This window comes from Aotus nancymaae, unplaced genomic scaffold, assembly GCF_030222135.1.
Source record: "Aotus nancymaae isolate 86718 unplaced genomic scaffold, 86718_ANA_hifiasm-v0.15.2.pri h1tg000051l, whole genome shotgun sequence".
Lineage (NCBI taxonomy): Eukaryota > Metazoa > Chordata > Mammalia > Primates > Aotidae > Aotus > Aotus nancymaae.
In genome coordinates, this window is record NW_026988465.1 from 12,267,028 (window position 1) to 12,294,105 (window position 27,078).

The 27,078-nt window shown below is 42.5% G+C and overlaps 1 protein-coding gene and 1 long non-coding RNA gene across 7 annotated transcripts in view; one reads left to right on the top strand and one right to left on the bottom strand.

Annotated features, from left to right (window-relative positions):
• The window catches only part of JARID2 (jumonji and AT-rich interaction domain containing 2), a 281,796-nt gene that overhangs the window by 200,985 nt on the left and 53,733 nt on the right, over positions 1-27,078 (top strand). For all 6 annotated transcript variants that reach the window (XM_064362994.1, XM_064362998.1, XM_064362996.1 and 3 more), the window contains 2 exons: positions 5,933-6,102; positions 23,350-23,526. In XM_064362994.1, the coding sequence (XP_064219064.1) occupies positions 5,933-6,102; positions 23,350-23,526 (347 nt within the window). The remainder of the gene's footprint in view (positions 1-5,932; positions 6,103-23,349; positions 23,527-27,078) is intronic.
• Positions 2,023-6,198, bottom strand: LOC135269223 (uncharacterized). Its single transcript, XR_010337543.1, has 3 exons — positions 6,086-6,198; positions 3,598-3,709; positions 2,023-2,576 (listed from the first exon to the last, which is right to left on the bottom strand). It is a non-coding gene; the product is annotated as an uncharacterized LOC135269223 (long non-coding RNA).

Consider the following 27,078-nt stretch of genomic DNA (forward strand, 5'->3'; position numbering starts at 1 on the left):
CCGTTCCTGCAATCTCTACCTTTATCTTAGGCCATTTATTGCCACTTAGATTCACAATCTGTGGGATCAACTTGGTAAATTGTCATTCATTTCAACACTTTTTCTCTTATTTTGAGGTACCTTGGCTTAAATGGCGTTTACTCAGCGGCCTAATTTTGGTCATAACTGAAGGGCCATGGAGTGCCTTGGCCTGGCAGCTTTTAGTGAGGGCCGTGCTCACACACAAGGCTTCAGCTCACCCGCCACGTGGAGGTGGCATGGCCTGGCAGAGAAGGCTTTCTCACAGGGACCCTTAAATTTGGCTGCTGGTCCTGTTTGTTCTGCCATCCAAGCTGTGTGACCTGGGCGGGTTTCATCCTTCTTATAGTTAATCATCTGTGTAGTGAAGGGGATCTTAAGATCCTTGAATAAAGTCACCACCTTTTCCCATTTCCCCAAACACTAAACAAACAGCAGCCTGTATCCGTCTTCTCCTGAACTTACTTGAACTTTGTAGTCCTTTAATTCACACACACGCCCCCAGTGATGGTCTGATCTTAATCGTCTATTTCCTCACCCCCACTGTGCCAGCCTTGTGTTTTTACCATGTTGTAAATAAAATGTTATCCTCTGAATATATCAACATGCTTCTTCCTCTGCCGAATTACATTTACTTGATTTGATCTTTTCACCTTGGCTCCCTGGAGGATTTGATATACTTGGTTTCATTGACATAAAGGGTACATGTGGAGTTCCTAGAATGAAGGCGTCTTCTGTAACGGATCTCCTTGAAGAATTAATAAAAAATAAACATGGAAGTGAGTTACACTGTCACTGTTACTTCCGTGGTATGTATACGGGACGCACACCTTTTCTGGGGCTGTGTATTACCCAGGTCAGCCCGGCCCATCCTGACTACACGCGAGGCCGAGAGGCTTGGGAGGGCACATGTTTTATTTTTCCCTCAATCATCCTGTTTTTATTCCTTTAACCCAGGAACTCTGTGCTGTCTCCACCCCAACCCCTACAAGGATTCTGAACCTCTTTTAGCCCAGTTTCATTTATTTTTGCTCTAATAATGTAATGGTAGGTGGTGGTCTTTTTTTTTGTTTGTTTGTTTTTGTTTTCGGTCGGTGTCTTGCTCTGTCACCAGGCTGGAGTGCAGTGGTGCAATCTCGGCTCATTGCAATCTCTGCTTCCTGGTTTCAAGCGATTCCCCTGCCTCAGCCTCCTGAGTAGCTGGGATTACAGTCGTGCACCACCATGCCCGGCTAGTTTTTTGTGTTTTAATAGAGATGAGATTTCACCATGTTGGGCAGGATGGTCTCGATCTCCTGACTTCATGATCTGCTTGCCTCGGCCTCCCAAAGTGCTGGGATTAAACAAGTGTAAGCCACAACGCCTAGCCTGCAGATGGTATTCTGTTGACAATGCCAGTCAGCTCATGGCAAGAAGCAAGGAAGTAAATGGTGTGGCGGGCAGGTATGCCACCTCGCCTGGAGGGCTGAGGCCCTGCAGGCTGGGTGCAGCCTCACCTTTCTCCCCGTGCCTTCAAGGTGCCCCACTCCTTTACACCAGGGTTCTGCTGCTTCTGCCATCAGCATCTCTAGGTGCAAATATTGTGAGTTTTCAGCACATCCAAATCACTTTCTTCTATTTTTCTATATCCATCATTCTAGAAAGAAAACCCTTTTCCTCAAAGCTGCCTGTACTGACTGGAGTGCGTACTCAGGATTTGACTGTGCCATTCAAGCTATTGGGTTGTATGGGGCCAGGAATACAGGGTCAACACCTTCATAATCCCCATGGGACTCTGCAGGATGAAAATCCACACTGCAGACCTGCCCTTTGTAGACAGTACAGGTTCTTTTTGCCTCTTTCAGAAAGATACGGGTTTGTCTCCTTTAGTTCATGGTTTCATCTGGGTCTCACAAATGTTTAATCACTTGTGAGCTTGGCTTCTTCCTCTAAGGTATAATTTATTTTGCTGCCACTTTTTAATCTGTTACTGCCTTATTTTTCATAGCCTCACTGGGAAAGTCATCAGGCACCAAGCACTTTTTATTTGAGCAGTGGTAGGAGCAGTTTATCTTTGAGGTCCTGAAATTGTAAAATACCTGTCAGTGTCCCTCTCTGTTGCCTGTGCTTCATCTGTGTTTACTTGTTTGTTTCTCATTGTTGCTGCACAATCTTCTCATTGTGTGTGGCATTTGTTTTCCCTGACTTCTAAAAAAAGCTGTAAACACTTAACATCCTGTTCACATGCAGGCAGTATTTCTATAAAATTCCTGCAATACTCAAGAGTGTGAATTGTATCCATTCAAATGAAGATGTATGTATTGTGTAATTGCCAATTAAAAAAAAAAACTTTTCAGTAGAATATTAAAAAAAAAACCAGCAATTTTTCTAAATATGGCCCAGCATTTCCTTTGTTTTAAAACAGTCGGGGAGGTGGGTGGGAAGGAAAGCCTCGTTGGAAAAGAAGGGCGGTGGTATTGGGTCAGTCTTCCTGGCAGCTGGTTGGAATGCAGAGGAAGGGTTCTGTAGCCTGCCTTCCTCTGACAGTGCGCTCTCAAGCTGTGGTCATCACCAGGTGCCTGTGAATTGATAGAGAAATTGAGAGCCAGCCTTGAGAAACCTATGCAGTTTGAGGGAATGATTTTTGAGTCTTGTAAGAAATTTGGGCTTGTATTTTGTCTTTTTAAATTGTCTTTTGCTCCCTTGTTCTGTTTTCTTATGTAATTAAACAGATAGAAAATTTAAAGGCGGAAAAAATAACCAAGCAGAAAACTGCTCCTTATCTGCGATAGATGAAGCTTTGTGATTGGCTGGATATCCCCATCACCCTAATTCCTCCATCTCTTCCTCCCATTCCCCCTTTTAGTGTCCCATGTGAAGGTCCTGCCTCCGGTCTTTCCCATCTTATTTACAGGCAGGTAGTTGTTTACAATAAAAGCTATTTATTCACCATCACGTAGAAATAGTGGCATTGTCTGATTTTTCCTCTACCCACCTTTTTTTTTTTTTTTTTGAGGCGGAGTTTCGCTCCTTACCCAGGCTGGAGTGCGATGGCGCGATCTCGGCTCACCGCAACCTCCGCCTCCTGGGTTCAGGCAATTCTCCTGCCTCAGCCTCCTGAGTAGCTGGGATTACAGGCACGCGCCACCATGCCCAGCTAATTTTTTGTATTAGTAGAGACGGGGTTTCACCATGTTGACCAGGACGGTCTCGATCTCTTGACCTCGTGATCCACCCGTCTCGGCCTCCCAAAGTGCTGGGATTACAGGCTTGCTTTTTTTTTTTAAATAATGCTAGGGAATTTCTGTTAACTTTGATTCACTCCCTCCTCTTCCCTTGTTAATGTGACTGCTGTTTCATGCCAGTTATTTTGGGTTCTGAAGTGCTTTTCAGGCCATGCGTCATGGCTCATGTGTATAATCCCAACACTTTGGGAGGCCAAGGCAGGAGATAGGCTTAAGGCCAGGAGTTCCAGACCAGCCTGGGCAACGTGGGTGGTTTAATAGAAACAGAGAAGACCCTGTTTCTATTAAAAAACAAAAACAAAAACCCAGCAACAGCAACAACAAGCCAAAAACAGCTGGGTACGGTGACACATACCTGTAGTCCCAGCACTTTGCAAGGTGGGAAGATCTCTTGAGACCAGGAGTTTGAGGCTGTAGTGACCTGTGATGACGTCACTGCAATGCAGGTTAGGCGAAAGAGTGAGACTCTGTTTCAATAAAACGGTTAAAGATTAAAAAAAATGTGCTCTCTGATGACCTATATAATGTGTAGTTTTTATTTGCCTATTTTTTGTTATTTTATTTCACTTTTAGTAGTATAGATTACCTGGTAAGTAGTTGGAGCCACACTTTGTCCTTTTTGTTGTATTTATCAGTTGATATCAGAAGTATGATTAGACACCAGTGGTTTTGGTGAGTCATAGGGGAGGCAAGACTAGACAGTGCTTAGGATATACAGGGGAAGTTAATGTTAAAATGAGATTGATAAGTCCTCATAACGTTGTGGTACTTTTTATTTGAGGAGTGTGGAGGATTTATGGGGTTAAATTGAAAAGTATTAGTTTTTAGACAACCGTGTGTGTTTTGCTGTAGGAATTTGTTAACTACTATAATGTTATTTTTAAATGTTATGGCATTTTGAGCATCAACAGTTTAAAATACATGCTTACTATTTTATATAATCCACTCCTAACAATATCTTCAGGGGAATACATCTGCTGTTTTACTTATTTAGGTTTTTTTTTTTCCCCTCTGAGACAGAGTTTTGTGTGATCTCAGCTTACTGCAGTCTCCACCTCCCGGCTTCCAGCAATTCTCCTGCCTTAGCTTCCCCAGTAGCTGGGGTTACAGGCACCTGCCACCACACCCAGCTAATTTTTGTATTTTTAGTAGACACGAGGTTTCACCACGTTGACTAGGCTGGTCTCAAACTCCTGACCTCAGGTGATCCCCAGGCCTCGACCTCCCGGTGATGGGATTATAGGCGTGAGCCACTGAGCCTGGCACTTACTTAGTTTTATTAATTATTTTGAGTGGGGTTGCATTATCCGTCCCACATAGTGTTTAGGATTCTGATCAGGTCTGTTTCAATCCCTGTACTGTGGGGCTGTTTCTTGGTTCTTCTTGTTGTTTTGTCCTGCCCTCAAATAATGTTTCTCAAGTATCTCTATGAGCAGGTCTAGATGAACAGTTTAAAGTAGTACCCAAGTTCTCATCCTTGTAAGTGCTTGCTATTACATGAGCAGATACCTTTACGATTAGAGAGGAGTGACTATTAGGCAATTGACGATAAATGTCAAATTGGCTATATGTAAAGTAAAAATATGTTAGTATATTTATTGATCGAGAGAAAGGGAAATTTTATTGGCCACTGTGTTAAAAAAGAACTAACTGGCTGGGCTTGGTGGTTCACGCCTGTAATCCTAGCACTTTGGAAGGTCAAGGTGGGCGGAACCTGAGGTTAGAAGTTAAAGACCAGCTTGGCCAACGTGGTGAAACCCCATCTCTATTAAAAATACAAAAATTAGTTGGGCTTGCTGGTGCACGCCTGTAATCCCAGCTACTCCGGAGGCTGAGGCAGGAGATTTGAACCTGGGAGTCAGAGGTTACAGTGAGCTGAGGTGGCAACAGAATAAGACTCAATCTCAAAACCCGCCGCCGCCAAAAATACTGTTCCAAGATCCATTAGGGTTCATTTGGATAGAAAGTAATTTCTATGTAACTAAGATTTTCAGGTGAAAGGAATTGAAATGCACTCTGTAGATCCAAACAGGTAAGTTAGGGAGTTAGTATAGGATTGTAATGGAAAAGAGGTCTGAGGAGTAGATTAAGTGTATTATATAGTCGCAATTTGACCTTGTTAGCAGAGGGTAACCCATAATGTGGGATTGGAGGGGCCGTAGACTAGAGAGACATATCTTTTACTGTTGTATAAGCTTGAATTGTTGTAGTGAACTTTTGTGGCTTAATTTAGAAGTAGTGACAAGGACGTTGATGGATAAACAGGCAAAGGTGAACTGGATGTGATGACACAGAAGAAGGTTGGGTATGGATTCGTGACACCATTAGATGAAAGCATAGGAAGCTATATAAATGCAGCAGGATAATTCAGTGTGTTCTTTACTGTCAGTGGAAGTAATTAAGCTGATGATGTCAAACATATAGTGTGTACATAGGGATGTACCTCTACACACTGGTATATGCACATTCATGGCACACATTTTATATATGTGTATAAAACACAGTCCTTTTACCAAATTTATTGCAGTTTATGCCTGTGGTTTATAAGAGTGTGAGAGATATAGAACCTTAATTAGAGTTTGCTTGAAATAGGATCTTTTTTCCCCTTATGTGTCATTTTATTACCACATGTAAGCCTATATCCTCCAGTCTCTGCTTAATTTATTTTTAATTTTCTTCTGCTTTTACAGGCCCAGGCTGCAAGCACAAAGGAAGTTTGCTCAATCTCAGCCGAATAGTCCCAGCACAACTCCTGTAAAGATAGTGGAGCCATTGCTACCCCCTCCAGCTACTCAGATATCAGACCTCTCTAAAAGGAAGCCTAAGACAGAAGATTTTCTTACCTTTCTCTGCCTTCGAGGTAAGACTTTGCAAGGATCAGCCGAGGTCTACGTGGAGTCTACGTGTAAGCCTGAAGTGTACATGGAGTAGACGTTAGCTTTACTCTCTGCCTGTTTCATTTTTCTGTCCCTAGTCTGGGTTGAGGGGGAATTGAAAGTGAGAAGTCCTACTGAGAGAGTGCATGCTGGGTGTGGCTTTCGAACCATCTGTGAACTTTTATTTCCTTTTTAATATGAGTCTTCCACCCCACTTCCTGGCTTCTCAATTCACAATTATGCAGTTTCTAACTTCTATAATTTGTTACCTCTCTCCACTATACCGCCACTGTGACACACACATTGCTGACTTGTTTTGTAAGGCAATTTTTGTTTGTGATGGAGTACTTTGGGGATATGAAGTCCTCTCTTTTTGTACTTCCAAAGGCCTGTCCATAAGCCGTAGCGAGGAGGGGCTCATGGATCTCTCAGCCCTGTATTACGTTGAGGAAAACAGTCCAATTGACAGTGCAAATACTGGTTCATGTTTCACCTCGGACCAGTTAACAGAGGCCAGGTGGATTTGGGATCTGAATGGAGTTATTTGTGAAAGTGTTTTTTACAGATTCCTTATTACTAAGTTTTCTAATATCTGTGAGGAAAGAACACAGAAGACTGAGATAATATGTAGCCTTTTCTGGAGGAATGATAGAAAATTTAGGAAGTCCTGAACACAGAGTTTCTTGGGTGAGGTTATTTGAGAGAAAATGAACAGGAGGAGAGGGCCTTTGCTATTGGACATTTGTAGGAAGACCTCAAGGTTCAGGGTCACTTTTATTTGATTAATATTTTGATAATTTGTCACTATAGACAGATTTTAAGTGCCTCCAAAAGTTTCCACCCATCATCCCTCACTCAGTACATTAGTGTGTATTTCCTTTAAATAAGTACATTTTCCTCTCACTGTCAAAGTTAGGAAGTTCCCAGTGATATATGGCACGAATGCAGTCCTCAAACTTGTGTTTCACATTTGTTCTGAAGGTGCTTTGTAATGTCCAAGTTTAGAGCAAAAGGACCCAGTTCAGAATTGGGCAGTGCCATTGTCTGTAGTCTGCTTAATCTGGAAGAGTTCCTCATTGTTTGTCTTTGACTTTAATACTTGGAAATTACAGGTCAATTATTTTTTAGAATGTCCCTTAATTTGGTTGCCTGGTGTTTCCTCATGACTACGTTCTGGTTTGTGTTTTTGGCAGGAATGCCACAATGGAAGTGATTCCTCCTCCTCGTTGGTGGGTCCTCTGTGGGGATACACAGTTCAGTTCATCTTTTTTCCACACTGTGTTCATGGCTAATTATTCCACTGTGGTGGCCCCGTCAGGAGTAAAGTTACCCATCTCGTCCTTTGCAATGTATAAGTGTTTTGAGAGGATATTCTTTGAAACTGCTACATACTTCTCATCTTCGTTATCATAATTATATGTATATGGGCTTCCTATTTTATTCAAAGCGTTATGATCTGTTACTTGTGTTATGTATTCTGATGTTCAGATTGTCCCAGATCCCAGTCTCATCTGTGGACCCCTCATCAGGCTGGCTTTTTATTCCTTTTGACGTGTCCCTGTCATCCTTCCAGCCTTGCGCCTGGCACAACAAAATGTTCCAGGCTCATGGTGTACTTTCCTGGCCCCAGATCTGGAATTGGCCATGTCTCCAAGGAGCCCTGTTTTCTTGTAGGGACAAGTGCTGCTGAGAAGCCAAGATCTGAGCACTAGGGATGCTGGGAACTACGAGAATGTCATTTCTCCCAGATGCTCTTAGTAGACTGAGTTTGTGTGTATCTAGGGGTCTTTCCGGAGCACTTTGGGAGGCCAAGGTGGCGTGTATCACCTGAGGTTGGGAGTTCGAGACCAGCCTGACAAACGTGGAGAAAGACCTCGTCTCTACTAAAAAGATACAAAACTAGCCGGGCTTGGGGGTGCATGCCTGTAATCCCAGCAACTAGGGAAGTTGAGGAGAATCACTTGTACCTGGGAGGCGGGCATTAATAGTGAAACTCTATCTCAAAAAAATAAAAAAAATTTTTAAAAATGACATAACTGTATATATGGGTCACATGATTTTGTGATACATATAAGTGATCAGATCAGGGTAAGCAGCATATCCGTCACCTCAAACGTTTATTATCACTTCTTGGTGTTGGGAGCATTCAGCATCCTCTTTCTAGACATTTGGAAACATATACTATTGCTAACTATGGGTATCCTGCAGTGGTATGGAACACTAGAACTTAATCCTCCTTTCTAAGTATAATTTGGTATCCTTTACTAAATGGCTTTTAAATGTAATTGGAGCTAGGTGGTTTTTTTTTTTTTTTTTTTTTTTTTTTTTTGAGATGGAGTTTTGCTCTTGTTGCTAGGCTGGAGTGCAATGGTGCGATCTTGGCTCACCGTAACCTCCACCTCCTGGTTTTCAGCAATTCTTCTGTCTCAGCTTCCTGAGTAGCTGGGATTACAGGCATGCACCACCTCACCTGGCTAATTTTGTATTTTTAGTAGCAACAGGGTTTCTCCATGTTGACTTAGCTGGTCTCAAATTCCTGACCTCAAGTGATCGGCTCACTTCAGCCTCTCCAAAGTGTTGCGATTACAGGAATGAGCCACTGTGCCTGGCCTAAGGGAAAGAAATTTTGATGTCTAGAATTGCTCTTGGCATTTTGCTTAATAAATCATGAAATAATAGTTTGTGCCTCTACCAATCCAGCAATCCCATTTCATTGGGATGTCTGACTATTGATTACTCTGTTGATTATGGAATTTCATTATGCAAGTCTTAACTATGCAGCAATTGTGACTATAGTATTTAGTTCCCAAATGTAGAGAAGGAGAGAAACCCATCAGGGAATGTCTCAGTGATTCTGTATAGGGAGGAATATGTGTGTGTGCTACGTGTACTTGTGCATCCACTGTCTTAAAACATTATATTTTCCGAGGTTCTTTGGAGAGGATCTTAGTTGCAGAGGCATGCTTATTGTTCACATAAATGCCATCTAGAGAAAACGTTACCAAGTACCTGGCTTTGAAGTTTCAAGATTGCAGACTGAAGAGAATCACCTTTTCATAGATAAAATTTACTTCTTTTAGATGTCAAATAGAAAAAAGGTTTAAATAATTGAAGCCTAGAAGATGCTTAAAATGATTTTTAAAAAATGCTCTGTGCCTTGGAAATGAATTTCTTCATTTATGAGCTAGGTAATAAAAATAGGCCTTGTTAATTGTTTTTCTGTTGGTATACGATAGTGTTCTCTTTTTCTATTTCTTCTATACTTTTGTTAGGTATTAAAAATGAGTCATCTTAGATTTAAGATGCCTTTTGTTTTTTTCCGAGCAGATAAGTTTGTTTACCTGATCTGACTCTACAAGCCCAAAATGACAGATGATGCTTATTATAGCTTCATGACCCTGAAAGTCCGATGGATTTGGTGGCCTTAGATAGCATCTTTTAATAGTAGTTTCTGGAGCTAATTAAAACCTGTATTTCAGTGTGTACAAAGGTTACATAGATGATCCCTGTTGTTGTGGTAGTTTAATAATTTTGTTTCCATTTTAATTTGAGAAAAACAGGATGTTAAGTTTTTTTTAAAAAATCATAAAAGTAGGCTCCTATTTATCTTGGGAGTATCGGCAGATGAAAGGTAAAGAAGTAGGCAAAAGAAGACATTCAAAATAGCATCTCACCATCTCCCAGAGACGATCGCTATTGATTAACTTGTTTGTGAATATCTTACTATGTGCATTCTATGTGCATATGTAATATTTTCTCTGAAATGGTATTCTATTATACTTTTATTTTTATTTATTTATTTATTTATTTTTGAGCCGGAGTTTCGCTCTTGTTACCCAGGCTGGAGTGCAATGGCGCGATCTTGGCTCACCGCAAACTCCGCCTCCTGGGTTCAGGCAATTCTCCTGCCTCAGCCTCCTGAGTAGCTGGGATTACATGCACGCGCCACCATGCCCAGCTAATTTTTTGTATTTTTAGTAGAGACGGGGTTTCACCATGTTGACCAGGATGGTCTCGATCTCTTGACCGCGTGAGCCACCGTGCCTGGCCCCTCTATTATACTTCTATTTTTGCAGTCTGGTTTTCCTGCTTAACACTGTCACAAAAAAATGCTTGTCATTTCATTTTAATAACTTGTGTTCCGTTTTGTGAATGTCTCATAATTTATCTAATTCCTGATGCACATTTAGAGATATTTCCACCTTTTTGTTATCCACTGCTGATGACACATATCCTTAGTTAAATCTTCACCTCATTGAAGTCCTTTCAGGCAAACTTGACAGTTGGGAATCCGATTAACCTTCTTCTACCTGCATTCTAATTCAGTTCTTCTTTTGGTGCTGATTCCAAACCAAACATAGCTTGTCACATCCCCACGCCTGGTATTCACCATAAAAAGCTCAGTCAGCCCATCACCCTTGGGTGACAGTGGCAGTGTGAAGGGTAAAGAAGGCAGTCTTTAATATGCTCATTATTTATCGGGAAGAAAGTCTGGCTGCAGAAATAATGAAGGAACCAAACCAAACACCTGGAGTGATGTTTGTTGCTGAGGATTCCAGGCCCCCCCAACCCCCACCCAAGTTCTCAATTATTACGTTTAATATTCTCAGCACTTCTTTGGGATTTGGAAGAGAATAAATCATGAGGCCAAGGGAAAGACAATGGGTCTTTCTTTAAACCCTGTTTGTCATCTGTTAATGACAGTGAGAAATCTTTGAGGTGGGGAAAAAATACCCTATGCCGTTAATACTAGGATTAGTATAGATATGTAAACACTCAGCTAGTTGTTCTAAGGTTAAAGCTTTAGAAATTTAAAACAAATTTGTTTTACGACACTACCAGCTAAGTCTGCAAGGCTCTTTCATTAATATTGTGACCTAAAATTTCTAAAAGAGAGGAGGGTGGGATGAATAGTGCAGCCAGGCCGGAAGTATTTGCTCGCAGTGTGTTTGTCTTTAAATAGCTGCTTTGAAGGGGTCCACATGTCTCTTGCCAGAGGCATAATTAGTATCTTTCAGTGGCACACGCGGGGAAGAGGATTTTGCTCGGGCTGCATGCAGTGATTCGTACCATCACCGTATTCCCTGTCACCACTCTCGTTATTCTTAATGAGTTCTGTCGTCTCCTCTTTGTTCTGACTATGATTATTAACAGATTAAAAAGAGCTTAATGTAGCAGAGCACTGGCAGGTTAAATGATTCTCTTATTTACATTTTCCTCTTTATGGGGCACTACAAACAAGGGGATTCCCAAAGGGGACTCCTGAAGCATGCAAACCTGCATACACAGTTCATTCCTAGGACCATGGGCATCACAGTTCAGCGTCACAGCTTGGCACAGTGAAGAAAGCCTTGTTAGGGGGAATTCCTTGTAAATATCCTTACTGTCGGCCATTGTGAAGCAATGCTGTCTTGTTTGGGGAATGCCTGCCTTTTGTTTCTTCTGTCTTAAAGAATCTTTAGTGATCAGTTGTCATTCACTCGCTAATTAATTCAGCAAACCTTTATTAAAGTCTTTTTGTATGCTAGACACCTAGAAAACAGAAATTAGTCACAAGAAAGCAGTATCAAGTGGTAGGTGAAACTGAGGATATAATAATAAATGTGTGAACATGCTGGGGCAGAGGTGTGTACCCATAAAAGCAGGAAGGGCGAGGCCCTGGAATGGCTGCAAGGGAATGGTGTGGGTTACAGAGCATTAGGAACCTTTGCAGGAAGAGGATGGTGCTGGGAAAGGGGTTCTGCAGAAGCACCTGCCGAGGCGTGGATCGATGTTGGGGGTGATTACTTGGAGGGCCTGGAGTTAAAGCAAGAAAGTTAGGATCAGGCCATGATTCTTTGTGCCCTGGGGTAGTTACTAGAGTACCCCTTGGGTTCTTCAAGTGGGAGATGACTTGGTAATACACCTATGAGGTTAGGAAGATGTTGCTGGCAGCTCTGCAGAAAACTGATTGAGGCTGCAGGGAGGTCTTCCAAGGAGCAGTGGCAGAAGGCTGGCAGGTCTTGGGCAGATGATTGAAATATTTCTCAGCCCGAGCCTCCTCATCTGCGAAATCACTATTCTAGAGTCTATACAGCACATAGTTTCTGCAGAGGTAAACTAAAGCTAATAGGCATGAAATAGCCTAGAATTCATACCTGAGGCCGTCATCCATGTTGAGAAATGCACACTTTGAATGAAGAGACCTTCCAAACAGGCTTTGTGTGAGCAACATGGCTGTTTATTCACCTGTGTGCAGGTGGGCTAAGGCCAAAAAGGGCATTAGCAAAGGGCAGTGGGATAGGAGTTGGTTTTATAGGTTTGGGTAGTTTTTTTGCGGGGGTGGGGGGTTGTAGAGTAATAACAGTTATAGTAGTGGGGGTAGGGGCAAGGAGTATACATGACCACAAGTTCAGTTACAATGGCAGGGTTGGGCGAGAGGTATTTACATTATCATAAGAACGGTTAAGATGGCAGAGTTGGGTGAGGGAATCTCTGCTCAGTGATCAGGGGCTATGGCAAACGCAGGCAGGGAGTGGGACACATCAGCCGAGGCATGCAGGACTTCAGACTTAAGACTTTCAGGCTCCAGGCTTGGATATGGAGACCTGACAATCCACATAATAGTCATCCTTTGATACCTCAGGGGACTGATTTCTGGACCTCATTTTGATACCAAAATTAATGGATACTCAAGTCCATTATGTAACATGACACATGTTATTTGCATGCATGCACATCCTCCTGTATACTTGAGATCATATCTAGATTACATACAATACCTAACACAATGTAAATGTTATGTAAATATTTGTTACACAGTTGTTTAGAGAATAATCACAAGGGAAAAAAGTCTGTATGTGTTCATTACTGATGCAGTCATCTCTTTTTTTACCTGAATGTTTTGATCTTCAGTTGGGTGATTCCGCAGGTGCGGAAGCTTCTGATACAGAGGTCCAGGTGTACATTTGTTTACCATTTTTCCAGTGAATTGAAGCAGAGGTAGTGGAGAATTAGATTTTTGATGTAGGTGGAACTGTCTAAAAGACCCGCTGAATAGACTACAGGTAATAGAAGAGACAGCTCACCTGTGGTGTTTTTTCCTAAAGAGAGTTGCTGACCTCCTTGGCAAGGAACACATATTTTGATGGAGTCCTAGCCTTGAGTATTGAGGACTAGGAATTCTAAGTAGGGCAAATGCAAAGCCTGGGGTGATTTAGAGGTCACAGAATGAAAGGGGATTAACCTGCTAGAAAGCAATTAAGTAATCCCCCAATTGCAAGGAACACTATGGCACTAATAATGAGCTTCCTTGAGCAAAATGGGAATACTTTACATTATGTAAACTCTTTGGGGAGGAAAGCACACTGTCTCCAGTGGTACACAACTATTTTTGAGGATCTCCGGGAGGTGTTGTATGTTAATTTTTGAGAGCAGCAGTAGTGAAAGTGTTATGTTTGAGAATGGTGTCATCACTGGCTAGGGGCTTTTAGTGACCACTGCTTCTGTTCCCCCAGATTAAACCAGCCTTAGGTTATGCATATGCTTGGTTTTTTCCTAGAGTCCATTACTTAGCTCAGTTCTGCTGAGTTAGCTATTTATTTGTTAGTGAGGTTATCAGTTAATAATGAAGAAATCTGAAACCTTGGAAATTTTGAAGTCTGAGGAGGGAAAGGATGGATCACTTTTAATGGCACTGTGACCTTGAACAGTTGTTATTAATAAGACCGTAAGTCATTTTCCTGGGAGGATTCTCCCTGCTACAGGCCAGCTGGCCTCTGACCATGCTGTGCCCTCCCTGAAGATAAAGCAGACTCCCTTTTTCCTGCCAGTGACTGCTGGCATGGATTCAGTAGTACCTCTCAGAATGGTCTCTGGCCTTCTTACTTTCTAGAGAGTCTTTGAGTCTTTCTGAAATCCACTTAGAGAATATGGAAATAAGACTTTGTTACAGCAGTGCTGTTTTGTTGGCCAAGCACCTTGCTGACTGCAGGGGTTTCATTTATAGCACTCATGTCCCTGGTATCTGTGTCCCACAGGGAAGTTGAGTATTCTGCTTCTCTGGGAACTGAGGAAGGCCTCCCATAATTTGCACAAGGACTTTTGTCTGTAGGGGCTGTGAGTTAGAATGCTCTTTGTTTTTGTTGTTGTTGTTTGTTTTGTTTTGAGACGAGTCTAACTCTGTCGCCCAGGCTGGAGTGCAATGGTGTGACCTCGGCTCACTGCAACCTCCTCCTCCAACATTCAAGCTGTTCTCCTTTCTCAGCCTCCTGAGTCGCTGGGACTACAGGCATGCACCACCACGCCTGGCTAATTTTTGTATTTTTAGTACAGTCGGGGTTTCACCATGTTGACCAGGCTGGTCTTGAACTCTGGACCTCAGGTGATCCGCCCACCTCGACCTCCCAAATTGCTGGGATTCCAAGTGTGAGCCACTGCACCTGGCCAGAATGTTTACTTTTTAACTGGTTTCTGCTTCTCAAGTTAAAATAATGCTGTGATGGCTTGAGCACCATCACGGCGGCTGCTATGTGGTATGATTTGTATATTCAGTGAGATGCAAAGAACCATAGACCTTGTGACATTTGACTGGAGGTATATTTGAATGTGTTTTAAATTGCTGGTGCAAGGAACAACACAGGAAAGGTTGTAAGGAGAATGTTAGTTTTCAATGACAAAGATGCTAGATCAGCATGGGAGTAGGAGATTGTGGGGAAGGTGATATGATACCCATTGTATTCTCCTTGTGAAGTCCATCATGATAATTGCACTTGCAGATAGAATACTACCTAATGTATATGTCGGGAATTTCCTATATGTGGGATTAGATAGGCATACCGGGCTGCTTATCTGTGCTAGTTCCGGAGAGCTATGATCCAGGAGGAGGAGGCTTGCTGAGGGAGAGACTGGCCATGTGTCCAGGAGGTCATTACATATTCCCTCCTTGTTTCTTAACAAGACTGAAGGTTTCCAGCTTATTGTAACCATCGAGTTCATTTTGGATTTCCACCCGCTGTCTCGGAGATCCTGGTCACCAATCTGCTTACTTTCCCATTTGGGAAAGATTTGCTGTCACCTATGGAAAGAATGACAGTATGATTTTATAGCTAAGAGCATAACAGTGTCACCTTAGAGTAGCTTAGCTTGCTTTTGCCTGTGTTTGGGGCCATAAAAATGTTTTGACTGAAGACACTATGCTCTGTGTACGTTTGAGTAAACCTCAAGTCTCATAGCAAGTAAGCAACTTCCAGAGCCTTGGCTTCATCCTAGAGTTTTGGATCCCATATAGAGTCAGTGGTTGGTATCGTTTTTTTGGATATGCACATTTAAAAAAAAGGTGCATTCCCAATGGGCATTATTGGATAGGCCGCTCCATGTTCAGTAAGGAATACGGATTCCCTTTGTGCTTTACTCAAGGTATTGAGGGCTACTAACCCATCTTTGCTACACAAATCCCTCTTCTTACCAAAAAGTACATTAAATGAACATTTTAAATTCATTTTAATCTTAAACATTACCTTTCCTTTAGGGCAATTGATAGTAGTTTTGTCTTGATACAATCAAGATAAATTAAGACATGAATGCGAGTCCCCTTACAGAAAATATTAGCCCATGGAGTATCTGGCTCTGGCAAATACTTTCAGGATGGTGGACAAATGAATGCCAATTGGGAAATTTTGTTTTAATTTCTTCCCTAGTAAAGTCAGAGAAGAAGTGGGCAGAGATTGCCATCGGACATGTTGTTATATTTGTCCCCAAAGTCTGTTAGGGAAGTTTGTGCTTACATGTTGTACATGCATGAATGTGTGAGATGAATGTAAATATCTGCTCTGGTTGAGTCTCTGGTGGCTTGAACAGTGGTTGGTACATATCTACGTAGATTGACGAACTACGGTGGTTGGCTGCTTTCTTCTGTGACTTCTTTCATCTTATATCCATTGCCCCAGTCCCTGCGAGCTCACTTTGAAGTTTTGTTTCTTAATTTGATAGTAGGGGCTGATTGCTTTTCATTCTGTTTATCCTGAAGATGAAACACAAACTCAGTGGGCCAACCTCATGGTAATTGGGTCAAGCAATAGAATTTGACTCTCCAGCTAAATGACAGTGCGTAGGGAATCCCTTTAGGGTCTTTCCAAAATACAGCCAAGCAATGTTTGGCTGCTTAAGATCAAGAACTGGTTGAGGAAGAGAAGATAATGGGCAGGAGGGCTCATCTGCGTACATGATTCATAGAGAAGAATCCAATTTTATAGAAACCACAGCCTAAATTAGAGAAAGCAAGCTTTTGGATTAAAATGATCTCTGTTGTGGTTGTAACATACCACAGTTTGATTTTTGTCCAGATGAAAACATTTGGTTTGCACTTCAGTAAATATTGCGGAGACATTGCCAGCTAATTCTGAAAAGTAATGAAATACGGCTTTGGCAAAGAGCAGATGCATTCCGTACTCTGATTGCTCTTATCTGATCCAAGTTCAGATTTTTTTCACATTTGCTAATGCATTTGAATAGTCGGGAGAGAAAATCTGCCTGTAATTTTAATAGGAAACTGTCTATACTGAATACACTTTCAAAATGACCACCCATAAAGTTGTCCCCTGCTCCCCCTGAAAACATCCCACACAATTCCCAACCCTCTAAAACCTATACCTTTTGTTGGTTACCTTTCTAAAATCAGTGTTTGTAAAGGAGAGAGATGATGTGGTGTTGCTTGTGAGAAGTCAGCCTCTCTCACTTTCCAATTGATGTGAACCCAGAACTTGTGTTTTTGCCATTTAAAATCCACCCCCAAGAAGACAAGGGCATGTGGGCTCCTGGAGTCCTCTCTTAGCCTCCGTGTTTTCACGTCCTTGTTGGTGTTTCACAGCAGGTTGTAGGTGAGCCCTGCTGTTGTAACGGGAAGGCCTCTTTTTAGAAAGTATTTTCAAGTTGTGAGTCGCATGTCTTCATCTCTCTCTTCCTGTTTTCAACATTGTAGCTAGCTCCATTCCCATGTTTGTGTATGCCAGACCCACAATGAACTTTTCAAAAGATTCCTTCATCTGACATTTAGAGAAGAAAAATTTCCCTAATAAAATGTCTCGATATGAAGCTGACCCCTTATGAACCAGGATCTACAAGTTACAAGCTATTTTTAATGAAAAATTTAAAAACACATTGTTCTGTTTTCTTTTTTTGAGACAGAGTCTCATTCTGTCACCTAGACTGGAGTGCAGTGGTGCAGTTTCGGCTCACTGCAACCTCTGCCTCCCAGGCTGAAGCGATTCTCCTGCCTCAGCCTCCTGAGTAGCTGAGATTACATGCACCTGCCACCATGCCTAGCTAATTTTTATATTTTTTAGTAGAGACAGGGTTTTGCCATGTTGGCCAGGCTGGTCTCAGACCTCAGGTGATCTGCTCTCCTTGGCCTCCCAAAGTGGTGGGATTGCAGGCTTGAGCTACCCAGTCTGGCCTGTTACAGTTTCAAATACATCTGCTAGATAAGAGGTTTGTACTGACTTAGCACAATATAATTAAGTAATGTATCCATTCACCCATTTTATACTAAGGAATGTGCATAATTTTCACCAGTGATAAACGGCCTGGACTGCTGTGTGCCTTGAGGGGTTTGAAATATCCTTTCTTTCATCCTATTTGTATTGAGCAGATTCTTCCTCCTCTGCATTTATTTGTAAATTAGATAATCAAGCTTGCATCTAGATAAGGAAGAAATAAATGCTCTTTAGATAAATGTCTTAATTTTAGTTTTTCGGATGCTTTGTGTCATATATGTTTGAGGTTGTTATTGAGCTGTTTTCTAGTTATTAGCCCATAACATTCCGTGCTTTTCTATCACAGCTATCGTTTTCACTTTGGCATGAAATATGAGATGATCTTACTGCTTTTGTCTCAATGAGGAAAAAAAGAAGCCACTTTGGCTTCATTTTTGCCAATGCTGTGACTTCTCTGGGTCTGGAATGTCAGTTTGGCCCCTCTGTGATTTTGCGAGTGGGCATGCCAGCAGGATTCTTAGAGGGATTTACAGCAGCCACGTGGTGACAGAGCGTTGGCATGTGCAGCGTTGGACTCTGTCGGGTTTGTTATTTTGTACCTACTTCAGTTTGTCTATGAAGTTAATGAGATGGACAGGTGTGAGGGTGCCTGGCGAAATTCTGGACGTCTGTTCCTTCTGGGAGAGATGCCGATGGTTGATGAGTGCTCCTTCTGGGCAATGGGTGATGGATTGGCAATGGCCCTTTGAGGACGATGCCTAGAACAACTGAGTCATATCCGGGCTGGTGGGGAGAATGTTGCCCTCGTGGAGTACACACCAGAGTGAAGAATGGGTCCAAGCTTAACGTTTGAACTAAGGGCACTCTGGTGGTGGTTAACCAACCTCCCCCCATGGAGTTTATTTTTATTCCACTTCAATTCCATTCCTACACTTTCTTCCCTTTTCCCAGTTTTCCTTCCATTCAACATATTTTATCTCGATTCCCCGTCTGATTTATGAATTCTCCATTACCCATTTCTTTTTCTTTTCTCTCTCTCTCTCTTTTTTTTTTTTTTAAGATTGAGTCTCACTTTGTCACCCAGGCTGGAGTGCAGTGGGGCAGTCTCGGCTCACTGCAACCTCTGCTTTCTGGGTTTAAGCAATTCTCCTGACTCAGCCTCCCAGGTAGCTGGGATTATAGGCATGTGCCACCATGCCTGGCTAATTTTTTGCATTTTTAGTAGAGACTGGGTTTCTCCATGTTGGCCAGGTAGGTCTTGAACTCCTGACCTTGTGACCTGCCTGCCTTGGCCTCCTAAGGTGCTGGAATTACAGGCATGAGCCACAGCTCCCAGCCACCTATTTTTCTTTGTTGATGCTTTAGCTTTAAATTCAGATCAACATGCCGATCATTTGAATAGATGCAGAATCATCTTTTAGGTTGAAAACAATGTGTTTTTCCTGTGTCCCCATTATGTAGAAGAAATAGTGTTCTTTCCCACCTCTGACTTCAAGGCAAGTTCCATTAGAGGTTCTTAGTATTGTCATAATAAGGTTTTACTTTGAGAGCAAGTTCCTTAGAATCACCCTTATTCCTCACTGGGTTTCTCTTTCTAATCTTACTTTTTTTCTATTTTAGCCTCTGACTCTTTTTTATAGGACCCAGCAGGTCACATCATGTATTTATATTTGCTGAGGAGCCATTAAAACAAATGCATTCATAATACTGCTTTTCTTTTTTTTTTTTTTTTTTTTTGCGACAGAGTCTCGCTCTGTCACCCTGGCTGGAGTGCAGTGGCATGATCTCGGCTCAATGCAACCTCCATCTTCTGGGTTCAAGCGATTGTCCTGCCTTAGCCTGTCAAGTAGCTGGGACGATAGCCGTGCAACACCATGCCCAGCTAATTTTTGTGTTTTTAGTAGAGATGGGATTTCACCATATTGGACAGGCTGAACTTGTGATCCGCCCACCTAAGGCTCCCACCCGGCCTGTTCTCAGCTTTTGTTAAAAAATTATGTTCTATGGGCTAGGCATGATGGCTCACACCTGTAATCCCAGTGCTTTGGGAGGTCAGGTTGGAAGATCACTTGGGATCAGGAGTTTTAGACCAGCCTCAGCAATGTAGCCAGACCCTCATCCCTACAAAAAATTAAAAAATTACCTGGGTGTGGTGGTGTGCACCTGTAGTCCCAGCTACAGTTGACTGAGGTGGGAGGATCACTTGCACCTAGGAGGTCGAGGCTGCAGTGAGGTCAGGATCACACCCCTGCATTCCAGCCTGGGTGACAGCGTGATTCCTTGTCTCAGAAACAATTATATTATCCTCTTTGGCTATCAACAAAGTCTGGATGCTAAACTTAGCGTCTAGATGTTTTCTCTGTTTTAGTTCTTTGCAGCATAAACTCAGTCTTCACCCTTTCTCTCAACATCTTGAGTGTAAGGAAATGTGATAGTTGCTTCATGCTGCTTCTCTAACATTCGAGTTTTTAAAAATCCTCAACAGATTCTGTTAAGTGGAAGTTAATTCCTTATTTCTATTGTGCTTCCCATGGATTTTTACCTGATTCTCTTTGAATCATAGAATATTTTTTATTGGATCTTATTGCTGTGCTTTTATATTGCTCCCACATGGCTTCATTTGTGGAGTTTATTGCCTTTGCAACTGAGGGGAGAGAGGAAGGCTGGAGGCGTGATGGCTCTCCTCCTGAAATACATGCCTGTAACCTTTCAGTCCCTCCTGCTTCTCCCGTTACTGTTTCCGTCTGACAAATGGTTGATTTGGCTGCAGAAGTTACTATAAGAAAGATCTACGCAAGAACCTGCTGGGTTTTTTTTGGTTTGTTTTGTTGAGTTCTGGACGGAGTGCTGCTCTTGTTGCCCAGACTGGAGTACGATGGCATTATTTCGGTTCACTGCAACCTCCGCCTCACAGGTTCAAGCAATTTTCCTGCTTCAGTCTCCTGAGTAGCTGGGATTACAGACATGCATCACCATGCCCAGCTAATTTTTTGTATTTTTAGTAGAAACAGGGTTTCACTATGTTGGCCAGGCTGGTCTCGAACTCCTGACCTCAGGTGACCCACCTGCCTCAGCCTCCCAAAGTGCTCGTATTACAGGCATGAGCCACCTCGCCCGGCCAGACCTGCTATTTTTATACTAATTCATCGTTCAGATTTCAGCTGCTAGTTATTATGTCCAAGACATAGTATAGGAAGGCTGTTCATTAGAAGAAATTCAGCATGGATATTTTTATCTGGAACGAACATTTAACCTATCCTACCATCTTTTAAAAGAGGGAAATTTAATGGCAGAGTGTAAAACTTACAGGTTCTCTCCTGATGTATGATTGACACCAAATGTTAGATCTATAGTAAAATAATCTGAATGTTTTTCTAGTGCTGCTGTACTTACTCTTGCTTTTTCATAAATACTTATAAAGGTAGATTTAGGGAAGAGGGATGAACAATGTTGTTATAGCTGGCTGTGTATATAACCTACCTGTACCCATGAATGGTGATACCCTAATGAAAACCGTGGTAATGTCTCCTGTTTTCCTAGTCAGTCTTGTCCTTATTGTAAAACCATTTACATTAAGAGCATATATTTTGTTCCAGTGGAAATGTGGATATTTTCTTGTCTTTCTTTTAACTCCTGACTCTAGTTTACTCCCTCTTCTATTTGATTTTCTCCAGTGTCTGTGTGAGGTCTAAAAACCTTTCTGTCCAGAATCTACTTCTAAATGGAGACAATCAAGTTGAGGCGAACAAAACATCAAAATGGCTTTTGTAAGACCAAATTGAAATCTTATGTCTCCAGAGGTTCTTTTTGCTGACTACGTCTCTTTGGAGTTTCATATCCACCCAGTGATGTGGTTCACATAATTTGGTAGGTTTCTGAACATTGGTAGGTCATAAAGATGTCTGCAGGAAAAGGAAGAGGTTGTAGCTCCCATGTAATCTTTGCATTTTGGGGAGGTGGGTTCTTGGTTTGCCATCTCAGCTCCTGATACTGACCATTTTGTTACTGAGCATATAGTTCCAAAGCTGGACAGAATTTTTTTTTTTTTTTGACAGATTCTTGCTCTGTCACCCAGGCTGGAGTGCAGTGGTGTGATCTTGGCTCATTGCAACCTCTGCCTCCCAGGTTCAATCGATTCTCCTGCCTCAGCCTCCCGAGTAGCTGGGATTACAGGCACCCACCCCCACACCCACTTAATTTCATATTTTTAGTAGAGGTGGGGTTTCACTGTGTTGGCCAGGCTGGTCTCGACCTCCTGTCCTCGGGATCCAACTACTGTAGCCTCCCAAACTGCTGGGATTACAGGAGTGAGCCACTGCACCAGGCCCCAGAAGTAGTTTTAACTGTGTGTTTAAATCTTGAGATCTTTGAGATTCCTATGTAGGTAGGAGAGTGAATTGGTGAGTTATCTCTTTGTTGACATTAATGAAGTGTTATGAGCTAGCTCATCCTTAGGAAGGCAGGCAAGAGAAGACAGGAATTTCATATTTACTAGTTCTTTTACTATTAGACTGAAGGGAATTTTGTTCGGATTTTAGCTGCCTGTCCTCCCGAACTATATACGAATGACTTGATTGTATCTCCTGAATTGCCTTTGTTTGATAAAGAAGATGTATATTTTGTCTTTTTAGAATATTGAGCATAAGGGTAGGCATGGGGGCTCACGCCTGCAAGCCAGGTACGTTGGGAGGCCAAGGCAGGAGGATTGCTTGAGTCCAGAAGTTTCAGACCAACCTTGGGCAACATAGCGACACTCTGTCTCTACAAAAATTACAAAAAATTAACCAGGTGTGCATGGTGGTGCATGCTCGTAGCCCCAGCTTTACCCCAGTAAAGGCTGCAGTGAGCTGTCATCACGCCACTGCATGCCACTCGGGCGACAGAGCCAGAACCTTTCTAAAAAAGTAACAGGCCATGCTTGGTGCCTCACGCCTGCAATCTTAGCACTTTGGGAGGCTGAGGTGGGTAGATTGTGAGATCAGGAGTTTGAGACCACCCTGGCCAACATGGTGAAACCCCATCTCTGCTAAAACGTATAAAATTAGCTGAATGTTGTGGCGTGCGCCGGCAGTTCAAGTTACTTGGGAGGCTCGGGCAGTAGAATCACTTGAACCCCGGAGGCGGAGATTGCAGTGATCCAGGAGCACACCACTACACTCCAGTTTCAAATTCAACACTTTCACTTGGTGCAGCGTAGGAATTTATTTGGGTAATTTTGCATCCAGTTAACCTAATCATGACATCAAAGTGGCTTCCGAAACCATTGGTATTTGTGGGAATTTGTAGCCACCATTCACCCCTCATGAATACAACACAGTGATTTTATATAATGAAATGTTATATTCTGTTTTTACTTCTAGCTTCTCTGGTGTTCTTTTCTTCTCTGATTGTCTTGTCTGGTAATTCAGAGTGGTCTCTCTTCCTTAGCAGTGGGTAGGTGTTTTTATTTTACTTATTTTTTTGTTCAATCCTTGGAGGTGTTTTTGTTTTTTTCTCAAAAGATATTCATGAGATTTAAAAAATCCTGATGTGTTCTGTTTTGCTTCATCTTCCTGCTGGGGGAGTTTGCTTAAGATACGTTTGAAAGGCACAGATGATCTTGGGTGTATTTGAAAAATAAATTTAAAATGGCAGTAGAGATCAGTTGCTCCATTTTTCTCCTCGGTTGTGAGGATTTAGGTTCAGTCTTCATTTTGGTGTTCCTTCTGGAAAGGGTGAGGGTCCAGGCCTGTGTTTGAGCTGTCTATCTTCATCCACCAGGTTCTCCTGCGCTGCCCAACAGCATGGTGTATTTCGGAAGCTCTCAGGATGAGGAGGATGTCGAGGAGGAAGATGATGAGACCGAAGATGTCAAAACAGCCACCAACAATGCTTCATCTTCATGCCAGTCAACCCCCAGGAAAGGAAAAACCCACAAACATGTTCACAACGGGCATGGTAGGTCCCCCGTTGAGCTTGGGTTACAAAGAATCTAATGCTTTGGATGAGAGCTGGAAGAGAGCTTCTGTTGAGGAGAGACTAGATGAAGGCAAACCTTATTCTGGATACTTTTCCAGGGCCAGACTCTTCATGGGCAAAGGGATGATTAGTGCAGCATTTTGTAGTGCAGGGTGTTCTCGGCAAGTGTAGATTCTTATGTTGTGGAGGTGACGGTAAATTTTAATAGCTAATAGGCATCAGAACAGGAAAAGACTGTGTCTACATGGGGATGGTCAAGAAGATTTGGTGAAACAGCATCTGTGCCCTCCTTTAATTACTGATGTCATTTTGGCATGTGGATATTATGGTATAGGAAGAAAACTATCATTCCTCCTATGGAATTGCATGTATATTTTGACGTGGACTGATTTTCCCCTTGAGTGTATAGTGTGGGTGGGGGATAAAGCGCAGGAACAAAAGTTTGGGTATCTCATTTGGTTAAAGGAAGCACCCAGTGGTGGTGATGTTTGTTTGTTTCTTTTGAGACTGAGTTTCACTCTTGCTGCCCAGGCCAGAGTGCAGCGGCGTGATGTTGACTCACTGCAACCTCTGCCTCCCAGGTTCAAGCGATTCTCCTGCCTCAGCCTCCTGAGTAGCTGGGATTACAGGCATGTGCCACCACGCCCAGCTAATTTTTTTGTATTTTCAGTTTCACCATGTTGCTCAGGCTGGTCTTGAACCCCCAACCTCAGGTGGTCTGCCCACCTCGGCCTCCCAAAGTGCTGGGACTGCAGGTGTGAGCCACCATGCCCGGCTAGCGCCTAGTGGTTTTTCAATAGATAAATGACTTAGATGGAATTGTGCCCTGAAAATATAAAGCTGGCATCGATGATGAGGATTTCTTAAAGGGAAATGACTTGAAGAAATGCATAGTGAGGTTGTAACTGTAGGCAATTCCTGACCAAAGGTACCAAGTGTTACTAAACATTGGTTGTGCAGTATACATTGGAGGATGTAGAATAGGTATAAAAAGGAGTGATTTCAGAGGCCGAACAGAGATAGCCCTGAACTAATTGGAATTGCACTGAGTGGGCGAATGAGCGTAAGAAAAGAGGAAAGAAAGAGGAGAGAAGCAAAGAGAATGGGATTCAGGATGTGTGGCTGTTTTCTGTTGCCCTCCTGCCAGCTACTCCACTAGTCATACATTACTTAGGACCCACTGAGACCCTGTAAGATAGAGAAGCAGAAAATCAGTGCTGTCTGGAAGTGATTGAGGCAAAGGAGAGCTGCTCATTTTTCTCCTTAGTGCCTGTGCTCTGAGCTGTCATTTGCCTTTCTGGATTCAGTGGGAAATAGAGGCTCAGGACAAGCACAGCGTAGTCATGATTGAAATCTCCGTCTAGCTTTCATTATTGTTGGGCATTTCTGCTCTCTCCACTTAACAGTTGTTTATCTGGCTTGCCTCTTGCTTTGGTTGTGTTTAGGTGACACATATGCATAGTGGAGGGTTCCATCTCTTTTTAATGACTTACAGATTAATTGGGGAGACGGGTCAAATACAAAATGTAACTAAATGTTAACCTTTCGGGAAACGATTGTTACCTGGAGTTGTGGTTATCAGGGCATCTGGATGGTTGGAAGAGAGATGTGTACAGATGAAATTTCTAGGGAAGAACAAGAGATGAGGAATAATGCCTGTTTTTCGGACGGTTGCCTGTTGTCCCGCTCATGTGGAGGTCTGTTCTGTGGTGACCTGGAAAGACCTGGGCAGGAGATAGAATTCTAGTAACAGAATAGGGAACTGTTGATGATTTTAGATGTGGTAGTAAGAGCAAATGGGTCAAGTTCTAAATGATGCCTCTTGCCGCAGAGTTTAGTTTGTAGTAAAGGAAAAAAATGCTTGTATCTAGAGTATTCCATCCAGGCAACAGCTGATGTGAACTTGGATTTGAGAAGGGGCCCCTTTTCCCAGGGGCCTGTGGATGCGGGGATGAAGATATTTGAATAGGAATTAGGAAGGGGTCGATTTGGGGAATGGTAATAACTTTATAATCTTTTGAGTTTGTGGTGTTGGTGAATGACAACAGAATTATTGAGAATACACCAGAAACTTATTATTTTGGAGCTGCTGGTTGAAGCTGCCTGAATAAAGTTTTTGAAATATAATATGGATAGAAAGGAACTTCCGGAGAACTTTTTCTTCTTGTGAAGGAATTTAATTTTCTAGTTTTCTTTTTGGTTGCATACAGATTCAAGAGTAAAGAAATATGAGGAAAACATGAAATTACTCTCATCTCTTATTTTCTGCATGGCTGTTTGGTATCTGTTTCATTGGTATAGTATCAGATTGGGTCCTTTTCATAAGTTGTTTTTCACCCTTTTACGGTGATTGGGCAGGTGAATTTATCTGATGTCTCGATCAGTTGAGTTCATCCCAAGTGTACTACTGCGGTTGCCCTGGGGTCCCCAACTCCTTTGTTTTCCAGCATGTTTGAGCTTGATGTGGAGACATTGGATTTATTTGCTGATTTTTTTTCATGAATTCATTTTGTTTGTTTGTTGGTTTGTTTGTTGGTTTGTTTGTTTTGAGGCAGAGTCTTACTCTGTTGCCAAGGCTGGAATTCTGTGGCACAATCTCAGCTCAGTGCAACCTCTGCCTCCCAGGTTCAAGCCATCCTCCTGCCTCAGCATCCCAAGTAGCTGGGACTACAAGCATGCACCACCACACCTGGCTAATTTTTGTATAAAAATACAAAAATTCGCCAGGCGTGGTGGCTCACGCCTGTAATCCAAGCACTTTAGAGGCCAAAGTGGGCGGATCACCTGAGGTCGGGAGTTCAAGACCAGCCTGACCAACATGGTGAAACCCCATCTTAAAAAAAAAAAAAAATAATAAAATAAAAAAATAAAAATACAAAAATTAGTAGAGTTGGGAATTCATTATTTTGGCCAGGCTGGTCTTGAACTCTTGACCTTGTGATCCACCTGCCTTGGCCTCCCAGACAGAGTGCTGGGATTACAAGCGTGAGCCACTCTGATGGGTGGATTCAGTTTTTAACTTTAAGAATTATCATCTGCGGGCCGGGCACGGTGGCTCAAGCCTGTAATCCCAGCACTTTGGGAGGCCGAGGCGGGTGGATCACGAGGTCAAGAGATCGAGACCATCCTGGTCAACATAGTGAAACCCCGTCTCTACTAATACAAAAAATTAGCTGGGCATGGTGGTGCGTGCCTGTAATCCCAGCTACTCAGGAGGCTGAGGCAGGAGAATTGCCTGAACCCAGGAGGCGGAGGTTGCGGTGAGCCGAGATCGCGCCATTGCACTCCAGCCTGGGTATCAAGAGCGAAACTCCGTCTCAAAAAAAAAAAAAAAAAAAAAAAAGAATTATCATCTGCATGGATCTTAGCTATTTGCAGGGGCAGTGACTATCTGGCAGCACATTACATGGAGTATATGAAGGAAGGGGTGGAATGAGGGAGAGGGGATAGGCTGAATATTCACCTAAAGGGACGGCATAATGATTCTACATTGACCAGTGTCATTGCCACTAGGAGTCAAGGAAAGTGTAA